General features: G+C 51.3%; 1 protein-coding gene across 1 annotated transcript; it reads left to right on the top strand.

The window, feature by feature from the left end:
* Positions 1-11,891: 11,891 nt before the first annotated feature.
* On the top strand, positions 11,892-12,842 carry LOC311166048 (olfactory receptor 14I1-like; the record flags this gene model as incomplete). Its single annotated transcript, XM_084227530.1, has 1 exon — positions 11,892-12,842. The coding sequence occupies exon 1, from the start codon at positions 11,910-11,912 to the stop codon at positions 12,840-12,842; it is 933 nt and encodes a 310-aa protein (XP_084083656.1). The 5' UTR covers positions 11,892-11,909.
* Between the last annotated feature and the right edge of the window lie 430 nt (positions 12,843-13,272).

Below are 13,272 nucleotides of genomic sequence, written 5' to 3'. Positions count from 1 at the left end.
CTGAGGATGTCAAACTCCTCAAGAGCAGGAAAATCCTCATTCCCTGTTTCCTTGTGGCTGTAGCCAGGAACATCCACTCCAAAAGAAAAACTTTCTGATAGCTGTGCTGAATGTCACTGGGAGGAGGTTTGTGAGAAAGGGGGGAAATTGTGTTTTGATAGGAAATAAAGTTACAAAATTGTTGATTTCTGTCCCATTCATTTTCCATCCGTTCCAGTTCTGTTTTTCAGAGTGCCACCTTCTCAGCAGATTGTGTTTGTGTCCTCCTTTCTCTCCTGCCTTTTTCTGCCTGCTCTCTTTCTCTCTCAGGGTGTCTCCCCTGACGCAGGGCAGCTCCCACCAAAAACCATGCCCTGATTTAATTCCCCATCCAGGAGTTACAACAGCCATGGTTGAAATTATGAAGGGTGGCAGTGAAATGTCACTGTTAGATCTTGCTCCACTTGGCTTTTGGCTCCAACTTTAGAGCTTTGCCTTCAAGGGCAGGAACATCTTTTCCTGGCTGGGAACTGGAATTCCAGCCCCAGGGAGTGTGTACCATGGATCCCAGAGGGGCATTCTCGAGACTCCCAGGGTGCTGCTCCTGCCGTGCCTCCCAAGGATCTGTGCAGGGCCAGGGGACAAGGTCCAGCAGCTCTGTGGGCTCCCAGAGCACACAGCAAAGGTGGCTTTGCTGGACATTTTCTAGCACATTCCCAGCTGGAAGCAGAGGGAGGGAGAAAAGGGAAGGGAGACCCCGACAGAATCCCGGAACAATTGCGGTGGGAAGGGATCCTGCCCGTGGGTTACGATCTCATGAGGGAGAGACGCCTCTGCCCCAGTGAAGGTGCAAATGTGAGCGTGGGAACGCAACCTGCGGATCTGCTCGAACTTGGATTGAACTGAACAAGAAATGGGGAAAGGAAAGGCAGAGAAAGAAATCGGGAAGAGGTCTCAGAGAGAGAGAGAAATAGGAAAAAGGTCTCAGAGGGAGAGAAAGAAAGAGGAAAAGGCTCCGGCCGGGACGCCGCAGCACCCAGGGACGCTCGCAGGGCACAGCTGCTTTCGCAATTCCAGCCAATCAGCGAACGCACAAAACAATTTCCAGCCAACCAGAGCTTTTCTTGCCGATGACTCACCGGTTGCCAGGCGGACCCGCGGAGCCCGGCGGCCCCGGAGCGGAATTTGGGGCTCGGGCCGGGGGGACGGATCCGCACCGGGAGGGTCCCCGAGCCCCCTGCCCATCCCTGGGACCGATCGGGGGCTGCCCCCAGCCAGCACCGGTGCTGCGGCGGCCGTGGGGCAGAGGGGGGGGGAAGGGGGGTCCGGGCTGGGAGTGGAGGAAATGCGGGAGGAAGAGGAGGGACAGGAGGAGGAACGGGAGCAGGAGCGGGAGAATCCCGGCGCTCGCACTGCCCGCACGCTGAGTCTGCAGCACCCCCTGCCCCGGGAGCATCGCCCCCAGCCCCGAGCCGCAGGTGAGGGCGGAGGCCGAGCTCGCCCCGACTCCAGCGAGGGGTCTCCGGGAGGATTTTTTTTGAGAGTGTTCGGAGCCGGCATATCCCGAACTCGAGCCCCGGATATCTCCGGGCTCCCTAAGAGGAGCTTTTTCGGAGGGAGAGGAGCTGCGATCACCCCTGGGGACGGTCTTGGGTGTGGAACGGGGGACCCCAAGGGCGGGGAGAGGGGAAGGGGCGATACCGGAGCTGGGGGATCCCCGGCAGCCCGGAGATGAGGCGGGGACGGGACCCCCTGACCCTGACAGGGGCATGTCCTGGGGTGACTTCATGATGCTCGTACCCCCATCTGTCCGTTCAGCCCAGAAATTAGTTCTGCACCTTTAAGGCTGGTTCTGAGAGTGAAGAGGAGGAAGAAAAAGCAGCAGTTTGTTTTCAGAAACTGCACTCACTCCTCCACATTCCGGCTCCTGGACTGTTGTGATGCCTTAAGGAGCTGGAACAGAGGCCAGATGGAGCTAAAAGGAATAAAGTGGATTTTTATTGAAGTGCCTTCCAAGGCCACAGTCTGCCAGTACCAGAGGCACAGTTGTGGCTCTGCCTGGATGGCTCCAAGATGGGAGCAAAAGAGGGCTTGGTCACAAGATCTCACATTTTTTATAAGTTTTAGTCCATTTGCATAGAAGAGTTAACTGTGCAATTATTACCTTCAAATTATGAAGTTTCATCCTCCTTGCTTGCTCACCTGCCCTCGTCTTTTCATGTTGTTTGTGCTTTGGGCCTGAAGTTTGAAGAGATTGTCCTTGAGTCTCCTGCTAGAATAGGATTGTTTTGTCTTCACCACCCTGTAAAAAGATCCCAGTAACCCTTAATAAAAAGCTAAAAGCTGCACACCAAAACAGAACAGAAAAACTTAAAAGCTAAGTTATCTGTTGTCTGTGGATGGACAGACAGCAGGACAGAGTTCTCCTTTGCTTTTAGTTAGTTTTTAGCTTTCTGAGGCAGAGAAGTTCCTTGGGCTGGGGTTTTTCTTTTTCTTTGGAGCTGTTTAAATCTGCTCTGGACTGAACACCCACAACACCATCGGCCGCTCACACCTGTGGCCCACCGGATTGGTTCTGGCCTGGGCCATGGCATTTCCAGTGCCAGAGGAGGGACTGTGTTCCAGATTGCAAGGCAAGATGTATTCTATTGCCATCTGTATGGCAGTTGTCTGATGTCAAGTGGGCAATTCTTATCTCTCTTCCTGAGTGATTGTAATCAGGGTCCCTCAGCAGGGAACATCTGCTGATAAGGGGATATGACTGATAAGAACTATAACATCCCATTGTGAGATGCTCCACCCAGAGGGAGGAACCAAGCATTTCTACCCCGATGTAATCTGGAGATTCTGACACACCAGCACAGTTCTTCTCCACTGGACTCCCCAGAGGAACAGCAGCTGCTTCTACTTCCACAGATCTGCAGAGGAAGGATACACCCCTTTCCTACAGGACTCCCCTGCTCCTACAGAACCACGCCTGACACTCCAGGAGGACTGCAGCCCTTTTCCAACTGGACTGCTACCAACACCCTGACCAACAGGATGTCAGGTTGAGTTCTGACTCTGTCAGTGTTGTTCTAGTGTATTGCATTGTTTTATGATTTTATATTTTTTCCCTTCCCTATTAAAGAACTCTTATTTCCAGCTCCCATATTTTTTGCCTGAGAGCCCCTTACTTTAAAATTCATAGCAATTTGGAGGGGTGGGGAGGGTTTGCATTCTCCATTTCAGGGGAGACTCTTGTCTCCTTTAGCAGGCACCTGTCTTTCCAAACCAAGACAATGATCTTGAAGGTTTTTTCCAACCCCACCCATTCTGTGATTTATTTCACCCTAAACCAGACATGCACTATGTCAGGTGATTCACACTCTAAACTCTATTCAGTTTGTTGCTTGGATTGTCTTTATTGATGATAATTAAATTAAGATGTATAAATTACAGATGCCCCAAATTATGCAGATGAATCCCAGTCTTCTCCTGTACCTCAGTTTCTCCACAGGAAGAATTTAATTAATTTTTATCTTGTAAGGTTAAATAAAAATATCAACATATTCAACAGTAGAAAAAATGACGTCAATATTCTCTGTTTTATCTTCATGGACTGAAAGGACTGGTTGGGAGAAGACACCAGGTCTGGCTAAGATTAGACAGATAAAAAGCATATTTCATATTTCAGGCTATTTTTCCTCCTCATATGCACAGTCTGGATGGAGTTCCAGAGCAGAGTTTTTATTCCCTTCTATCCCCTCAGAGAAACCACATTTTCTTCATCTGTAAGGATGAAGAAAGAGTCGTGTCAAGAGCAGAGGGACAGTGGTAAATGGATAATAAATATTTTTTATATGAACTGTTCCAACTATGTCTGGGGTGAAATCATTCCAGGAGACAGCAGGAACAGCATAAAGTAATTTGTAATCTTCAGCAGTGCGTGTCCTGGGAAACCCAAACCCAAAACACGTGTTAACACCAGGACAGGGAGACACTAAATGCTGCTGTTTAAAGCCTTTAAAGTTTAAGGCGTGTAGGATAGAAAAAGGAGCCAGAGGGTGCTGAGAAATTTCTAGGAAAACGACGGATAGCAGAAAGAAAATATGGAGACTGGAGAAACAGAAAAAAAGAGAATTACTAAATTTTTTTTAACATTTGGTGTCTACTCTGGTGTTTTTCTTCTTCTGTTGGAGGTAAATATTTAAAGTTCTAACAATGGAGGAATATTCAGTGAAGCCACTGGATTTTATACCCAAAATTCCACATGCACTGGCTCTGGAGGAAGATTTTGGTGACCCAGTTCAGATGGAACCCTTTACATAAAACTTGAGAATAATTTAGATTGGATATCCTCTTTTGAAATAACCAGTCCAAAAACCTGTTGCAAATAGAAGCCAGCAGTTCTGGTCACATAATTTCCAGTCAAAATTTTAGTATCCCCAAGAGTTGGGATCCATCTTCTTCCAAGGGATCCTTCCCTTAGGGAATTTCGTCCAAGAACAGGATTTTCCTTCACCATGAGTATGGGCACATCTTCTACTCCCAGCTTCCCCTTGTAAATCCTTGTATATCCAGCTTTCCTGATCTTCTTGATTGACTCAGTGTCTTTTTTGAACTGGAGAACCCAAAAAGGGACAAATTATCTTCATTTCTCTTTTTTTCCTTAGGCAGCAGGAGGTCAGTAATGTGCCTGAGCCTTTCCATGTTTAATCCTACTCCCTGAGTCATGGTTGTGATGGGAGAAAATGTGACCAATTCCTGGTGTCTTCCCTGCCCTTCTGGCCTTTCTCAGTGTCATGGGTTGGCAGTGGTGCAATGCCAGTGCACCCATGAAAATATATTTTTCTCAAATGGCTGCTGTGATATGTGACCAGAAACAGAGCAGACGAGGCTCAAGCTTAGAAATAAAGGGGAAAAAACTTTATTACCTACACTATAATAAAAGAAACAAAATTCAAAACTAAAACCTTCCAAAACATTCCTACTCCCCCGACCCAATTTCCAACAAAGCACAATGAGACAAAACCTTGGATTCTCAGTCAAGTTACCACCTCTCAGATAATCAATTCTTAGTTCATCAAGGGAGAGAGGGGTCTCTCTTGTACCATAGTCTTCCACAGGTTGAAACCTCTTGTGTTTCCATGTCACACATGGCACTGCCTGGAGAAAATCTGCCATTGTGACCTCCTCCTTCCATGCTCTCACCACCATCCATGGACCAAAACTTCTTATAGGGTTCCTTGTAAGGATGCTTTGCCAAGTACCAACGAATGACAGTTTTTTGGGACAACATACCCCCCATTTTCACCTCCCCTGGGGCCGAGGGACTTGAGAACAGAGATCTTCCCTGAAGCCAGAGGGCACCACCACACCCTGCTCACCTTTCTCTGTTCACTTCACTCCTGCACATGGTGTCACTGCAGAAGGTCACTCTCATTACTGCACATGGTGTCACTGCAGCAGGTCACTCTCACTCCTGCACTGGCAATCACTGCAGCAGGTCACTTTCTTGGCTCAGGCCATTGCATTCCCCTAAATGCAGTCTCTGTGTTACAGGAAAATCGGTTCAGTCTATGGCTATACAAGGAAAAGTCCAGCCAAAGGCCACTCCATGATCTCTTCTCACCTAGGATTCTTTCCCATCTTCTCCTGACATCTCAGGCCCAAGGCTGTCTCTTTTCTCTTTCAGATGAAGGATGAGTGTTTCACAAAGTTTTCTTTGTCTAAGGAAGGGTTAAAGTCTTGGGCTCTGCTGCCCTCAGGACAACTGAAATCTCACAGCAGCCTGCCCAGGACTCTCACAGCTGGACACCTTCTACATCCCTTCTCTTTCTCCTCTGCTGGCCATGCTGCCAGCACATGATATCAAATTTCAAGGTGGCACAGGCTCTCTCTCTCAGTGGGGGAACTCTCTCTGGAGATGCTGCCCAGGACATCTCAGTGCTTCTCCACCCCTCTGTTCCTGCAGGGGCCATGCCTGATTCCACTCCCTTCACCCCATTCTCTGTCCTGGCTTCCAGCCTACCTCAGCTTAGCCTGCACGGCTTCCCCTCCCCCACCCAGCATGTGGCTGGGCAGGGGAGTCTGAATCCTTCACTGACCAGAACAAAAGAGTGTTCCCCTGGGAGTGCTCTGCTTTTAACCCCCTGTGTTCTCAGAGGTGTGTCCATGTCTTCCGTGGTTACACCAGGTGTCAATGTTTAAATGTGAGCACTGATTGGTTTGGCTATAACTTTCCAAGAACACTCACTTCCTTGTCACCCTCTGACACTTGGCCTCTGGTGACTGCCCCTGCATCACTGGGGCTGGGTTCTTTCCTTCCCATGGAGATCCCTGGGACACTGTGGGGACCGCATGGAACCAAGGGGATCATTGTGGCACCACTGGAGCCCATGGAACCAAGGGGATCATTGCTGCACCGCTGGAGCCCATGGAACCAAGGGGATCATTGTGGCACCACAGGACCTCATGGCACCAAGGGGATCATTGTGGCTCCACTGGAGCCCATGGAACCAAAGGGCCATGGTGACACAGCAGGGCTTCATGGAACCCAGAGACCATTATGGCTCTGTGGGGCCTGATGGAACCATGGAGACCATTGTGACCCTTCAGGGCCTGGTGTCATCAAGGGGGCATTATGGCACCTCAGGGCCACAGGGAAGCAAGGGACCATTGGGACACTGTGGGGCCCCATGGAACCCAGGGAACATGGAACAGGTCTGGCAGGCTTGGCCTGCCAGGAGCTACCTGACAACTCTAGCTGATGTTGGGATGTCAAGGGCTGCCTCTCATCAGCTCCCAGAGCCCTGGGGCTCTGTGCTTTCCTTGCTATGGAAAAGAAGTGTCCCTCTTTTCAGATGCCCATTGCCAAAATTGGTACTCTCCCTAAAACAATTCCTATATGCAAGGGGATCTTTCAGAAAAAAACCTTCCAGCTCTGGCTGGCCTTGGCCTCTGGTGGTCACCTCTCATCTGCTCCTGAAACATTGGGGGTCGGTTCCTTCCTTCCTAAGGAATAGAATCAGCTTTCATGTCCAGAGACCATGGCCAAAATGTGCATTTTTCTCCCAAATTTGGTATATCCTAGGATTGGTCCCAAACAAAAGTATGTGCCTCAGGCACATGACTACTATGTGGGGACAAAGGAGCTCTGTGCTGTGTTGGTGGTTTTGCATCACAAAAGTGATGTCCTAAGAGAAGCTGATGGCGGTTTCCTCAGTGTCTGGCAAAGAAACCAATCAGTAATTAGCTTTGAGAATTGACAATCTGTTAAACCACTAAAGAAACTGTACATGGCTCTGTGAAGACACATTTTAAAGATGAAAAAACTGCTGGGGTTCACCTGCAACCCCCAGAAGGGGGAGGAGAAGCTATCATGCCCTGGCCTTGCTGCTGCTGTGTTCTGGCCTGGCTGCTGAGATCCTGGCCCTTCCCCAGCATGGCCCATCCTGACACAGCCCCAGCACAGCCGCTGCAGAAACCTCCATCGTAAAACAGCTCCAGCCGCAAGGACCGAGCCTGGCCGGGGTCACGGAATCGTCTGCAGGCCCCGGGTGAGATGTGAACTCTTTCAGTGCTTCCATCCTCCCTCGAGTGAGAGAAAAGGACAAAGTGCAGGCACATAGAGGAGCAACATGAAGACACTGAGGTCAGTGAAGGGGAAGTTGAGTCCCAGATTGGAGGGATGAGGAGATGTCCTGATCTTGGGGCTGAAATCCTCTTGTAAAGCTGTAGAGAAGGATGTAATTGATACATCAGACTCTCCTTTTCCCTATAACACATTGACAAGTATGGGGAGATGACTTGTGCAGCAAAGGCTTCCATGCTAAATTAAGCAAATATTTAAGTAGCTCTGATCCCATGAGATGTTTGAACATTCAAAGAGAGCAGTGTGATGAGACCCTGTGCCCTCATGGAGAGAAGAAGAAAATCTCTGTTCCGAGAGATGAAGATGAGTTCAAAAAGAGATGAAGAGAACCTTTTCTCTTAAACAGGTCATCTTTAAATTCCTACCTCATAAGCTGACATGGCCCATAAACACAAGTGTGGGAAAAGCTGTGAAAATATGGGAGGGACTTGATGATTTCAGATTGTTTATGGGTGGCTGCTATTCATGGGAATTGACAGCCCTGAGAGAACTGTTTTCTTATGGAGAAGTCTCCAAAACATGAAAGAGAGATTCCTCTCCCTAAGTGAACTGAAGAAAGGTTATTCTAGTGATGGTAAACTGACTGAAAATTTTAGGTTTTTTCTCTTTACATTGTCAGTAAGAAGGAAAAGATTGTAGGGAGAAGTGTTCTGAAAGTTTTATTCTGATTCCTCTTACTGTCTCTTTTAGTTACTGTTAATAAACTTTTCTTTATACCCTTTTAAAGTTTTGATTCTACTTTGCCTTTCTCCTAATCCTATCTCACAGCAGGAAATGAGTAAGGATATTCTGGTGAGTGCACTGGTAATTACACTGCCAACACTGGAAAGGCTGCCCAAACTGGACCCACCACACAAATTGATACATTGCCGGAGAAATCTCAAACTGACAAACCAAAACCACTACAGAAAACTTCCTAATGAACTGCATGAGAGTAGAGGGAAATCAAGGCAGAGCCACAGTTTGTCAGGACTTGCTTGATTCTAATGGGCCCCATGGTGCATTTGGAGCTGAGCCCTTGAACCCTGGGCGTGAGAGGAGATGAAACAAACCTTTCCAGGAGCCAAAGTCAGAAGAAAACCCCAAATGTCTCAAGGCATGAATGGGCCCCACTGAGGTCCATCCCCAAAACAGGCTCCTCATGGACTCCTTGGAGGAGAGAATTGGAGAACAGGATGGCACCAAAACTTCTCAGAGGTTCAGTGTAGAAAGGAAAATCCAAAGTACCTTAAAAACCTTGAGTATTTTAAAGTATTAATGAGCCCCACTGAGTGTCAGTACAAAGCTCTCCAGGGACTCATTAAAGCAGATAATTGGGGCCATGATTGCACAAACCTCTCCCAGAGTCTGGATCCAAACGGAAACACCAAGTACTTTAAAAGAACTGAAGTACCTTGAAGCATTAATGAGCCCCACTCAGTGTTGTTACTGACAAAGCCTCTCCAGGGACTAATTACAGCAGATAATTGGAGGCCATGATTGCACAAACCTCTCAGAGACTCTAAGGCAAAAGCCAGACCAAAAGTCCTTTGAAAAACCTGCAGTCCCTGGGAGCATTAAGGAGCCCCCAGGGCCATTCCTGACAAAGACTCCCCAGGGACTCCTTCCAGCAGATCCTTGAGGCCACTGGGATGTGGACTAGGGGGGGATACTGAGGGCAGGACAAGGGGCTGACAGAGCCCAGCGTGGCTGGGGCTGCACCAGGAGGCCCCAGTGCCTCAGGACAAGGTGTCTCCTCACAGCCCTTGGTGGCACAGAGCCTGCTGTGGCCCAGGGCACCAAGACCTGGCTTCTCTTTGTTCGCACCTGTCATCAGTGCCTCCAGTTCTCTGCTCTGCCTGGGGCCTGGGGACACTTTCTCAGTCATGTCCCTCAGTGGGACCCATTAAAAGTAAAAGAAACTTTGGAGTGTGATTCTGACTTGGACTTCTGGAGAGGTTTCTTCAGCTCCCTCTCAGGGACTGATGTTCAGGGTCTAAGCACAAAGCCCCAGAGGCTCATTAAAGTCCTTGTGCTGTGTCTGTGCTGCTGAGCTGAGCCGGGCTCCTGGCACAGAGGCAGCTCCTGGTAACCAAGAAGAGCTTCAAAAGCACATTTCTCTTGATGAGAAGCTTTTCTCCCAGCCCAGCAGGGCTGGGACACTGCCTGCAGGTACCTGGGAGCAGTGAAGCAGACAGAGGCTTAAAGCAGCTCAAAGGACAATTATGAACTCATTCATGGAGAAATCTTCACTTCTGACACAATCAGTCTCTGGCTGCAGGGATCTCCTAAAGCTGACCCAGGACAGGACTGATGTGACTGTAAGGATGGCTCTGCTGTGGTTTCTGCTTTGGGGGAGGATGTGCTCCAGAGCGCGGCTGCCCTGGACACCCTCAGAATGACAGGGCAGGACGGCTCCTGATGCCAGGGACGGCTGCAGGGGGTGAAACTGGGGCTGCAGCCAGGGCTGCCCAGGGCTGTCCTGCAGAGCAGGTCCTGCAGCCCTCAGGGCTCTTGGCCAGTTCAAGGGATGTGCCACCTGCCAGGGGCAGCTCTCGGCCTGCCTGGGAGCTCTTCATAGATGGTGCATGGGAGCTGTGGGTGCAAGGTGGCTCCTGCCAGGGCAGGTCCTGCTGCTGTGGAGAGGGTGCTGTGTAGGCCAGGGCTGCTCAGAGCTCCAGCTCATGCCCACGTCATTCCTGAGGGGAATTTTCATGACCTCCTTCAGGGCAGGGGTTTCCTGCTTTTGTCTCTGCTTTCCTGAATCTGTGCTCCCACTTTTCCCTGGCTCAGCTTGGTGGCAGTGGAAGCTCAGCTATGCAGAGCAAAGTAGGGGCTGAGGCTCTTAAACCATCACACAGAGTTTTCCTGGGAACCTCCAAAAATGCCTCCACCTGCCCAGCCTCCAGATCCAGGCAGCATCATCCTTCCAAGGTGCCCAGGCTGGTGAAGCTGTTCTTAAATCCCTGCAGCCCCGAGCAACTGCAGGGCAGAGCTGGCCCAGGGGCTGGGTTGGGCTCTGGCAGCTCTGTCAGGGAAGGAGCCCGGGGCCACAGGAGCAGTTCGGGCTGGGACAGCTCCAGCAGCAGAACAGTGGGCAGGGAGGGAGGGAGGCAGTGCTGAGGGAAGCCCTGCTGCAGGGCAGATGTGGCACCTGCCAGCCCTGCCCTGCAGGGTAGACACTGCCCTGAGCAGCACAGCTCTTCTGTCCCCTCCCAGCCAGCACAGCCCTCAGCCCAGGGGCTCAGGGCCCTCAGTCCCTCCTGGGCCAGCAGAGCAGCACCAGAGATGAAGGGCATCTCTCCGGCCATGTGCCCATTCCCTGCTGACCAGGGCCTGAGGGCCTCTGTCCTGTCCTGGTGCTGCCTGGCAGGGGTTGGGCCAGGCTAGGCACAGAAAGGCTTTTCCTCAAGCCTGGCTCTCTGTCCTTGCCTTGCCCAGGTGGTCCTGGCATTGCTGAGGGTCTCTCTGGGATGGCAGTTCCAGCTGATGTGTCAGGCCCAGCCCTTGGGCTCCTCCTGTGCAGGCTGAGCACAGTAATGGGGTGTCCCAGCTCCCTGTGCCCGGGGAGCTCTGGGCAGGGCAGGCTGGGAGGCTGGCAATGAGCCCACTCTCCTCAAGCAGTGCCATGGACAGGACCCTCCGTGTGTCCTTGGGATGCCATCCAAGCTGTGACACTGGGAGACAGGAGTGTCCTTAGCCAGAGTGGGGCTGAGACTGAGAAAGGCTGAGCCAGTTTGCTCTGCTGTGGGTCCCTCTGCTCTCAGCTGTGTCAGGCTGATTTCCAGGGGAGCACAGGGACTGCCCTGGATCTCAGAAAGGGCAACTAGGGACAGATGGAGGGACAGAGCAGCTCCCTTCACCCTTCACTGAGTTACAGCCACTGCTCTTGCTTCGCACAGTTCTCTCTGATCTCCCTCAGGGCAGTAGGAAACCCTCTCAAACTGCCTTCGGCTGTGACTATTCCTTAGCCCTGGGAAAAAAGATGCTGCCAAGCTCCTCTGCCACAGGAGCAGTTTGGGCTGATGAAATCCAAGCCCAGGATTGGCCCCTTTCCCATTCCCATGACCCCACTGCTGCAGAGCAGAGCTGACCCCTCGGTGTCCATGGGAAGGGTCCCTGCTCATCACAGCAACAGGGCCACATCCCAGCAGAGCTCCAGGCACGGGGCTGAAAGAAGGGCTCTGAGAAAATTGGGTGGCAGAGAGCAGCAGGGGCAGGGCTGGGAGAAAGGGCTTGGACATTGCTCAGCAAAGTATGCCCTGACTTGTCATTGTGCCTTCCTTGAACAGGACTCCATGGGCAGAAGGAAGAAATGTCCAACAGCAGCTCCGTCAACCAGTTCCTCCTGCTGGCATTGAAAGACACACGGCAGCTGCAGCTCCTGCACTTCTGCCTCTTGCTGGGCATCTTCCTGGCTGCCCTCCTGGGCAACGGCCTCATTATCAGCACTGTAGCCTGTGGCCACCACCTTCACAAGCCCATGTTTTTCTTCCTGCTCAACCTGGCCCTCACTGACCTGGGCTCCATCTGCACCACTGTCCCCAAAGCCATGCACAATGCCCTCTGGGACACCAGGAACATCTCCTACACAGGATGTGCTGCACAGCTCTTTTTCTTTCTGTTCTTTATTGAAGCAGAATTTTCCCTCCTGACCATCATGTGCTATGACCGCTACGTGTCCATCTGCAAACCCCTGCACTACGGGACCCTCCTGGGCAGCAGAGCTTGTGCCCACATGGCAGCAGCTGCCTGGGCCACGGCCTTTCTCTGTTCACTGCTGCACACAGCCAATACATTTTCCCTTCCCCTGTGCCATGGCAATGCCCTGGGCCAGTTCTTCTGTGAAATCCCACAGATCCTCAAGCTCTCCTGCTCCAAAACCTATCTAAGGGAATTGGGGCTTCTTGCTGTTAGTGGCTGTATAGCACTTGGTTGTTTTGTGTTCATTGTTTTCTCCTATGTGCAGATCTTCAGGGCTGTGCTGAGGATCCCCACTGAGCAGGGACGGCACAAAGCCTTTTCCACCTGCCTCCCTCACCTGGCTGTGCTCTCCCTGTTCATCAGCACTGGCATATTTGCCTACCTGAAGCCCCCCTCTATGTCCTCCCCATCTCTGGATCTGGCCCTGTCAGTTCTGTACTCGGTGGTGCCTCCAGCCCTGAACCCCCTCATCTACAGCCTGAGGAACCAGGAGCTCAAGGCTGCAGTGTGGAGACTGATGACTGGATTCTTTCAGGAACATTAAACTGCTGGCCAATTTCTGCAAATCACTTGTAATAAAATCATCTTTGATACCTCTGTTTGGCTTCAATTTTAAGATTCTTTTTCTTTGTTCAAGTTTTTTAATATTGTCCACTCCAGGCTCCTTGCCCAGGCTCTCTCAAGACCACACCCAGGCAAATGCTCAGCACAGAAATCCCCTGTGAGCCGCCCCAGGCTGGTCGTGGACAAGCTGGGGGAAAACAGCATGGCTGGTGCTCTGCAAGGGCCTTGGGGGAGATGGGAAGGAGCAGCAAAGCAGGGGCTGATCCATCCCCAGTGTGCTGGACAGCCCAGGGCAGCGTCCCAGAGTGTCCTCATGGAGCTGCCAACAACATCCCCCCTCTGCAGCCCTGGCCTCTCCCCCAGCTCACATAGGTGCCCCATCCCTGCAGGCACAGACGCGGCAGCACTGG

This window comes from Fringilla coelebs, assembly GCF_963513975.1.
Source record: "Fringilla coelebs genome assembly, contig: SCAFFOLD_32, whole genome shotgun sequence".
In the NCBI taxonomy this organism is placed as follows: Eukaryota; Metazoa; Chordata; class Aves; order Passeriformes; family Fringillidae; genus Fringilla; species Fringilla coelebs.
This window is presented reverse-complemented; position numbering and strand designations above follow the sequence as displayed.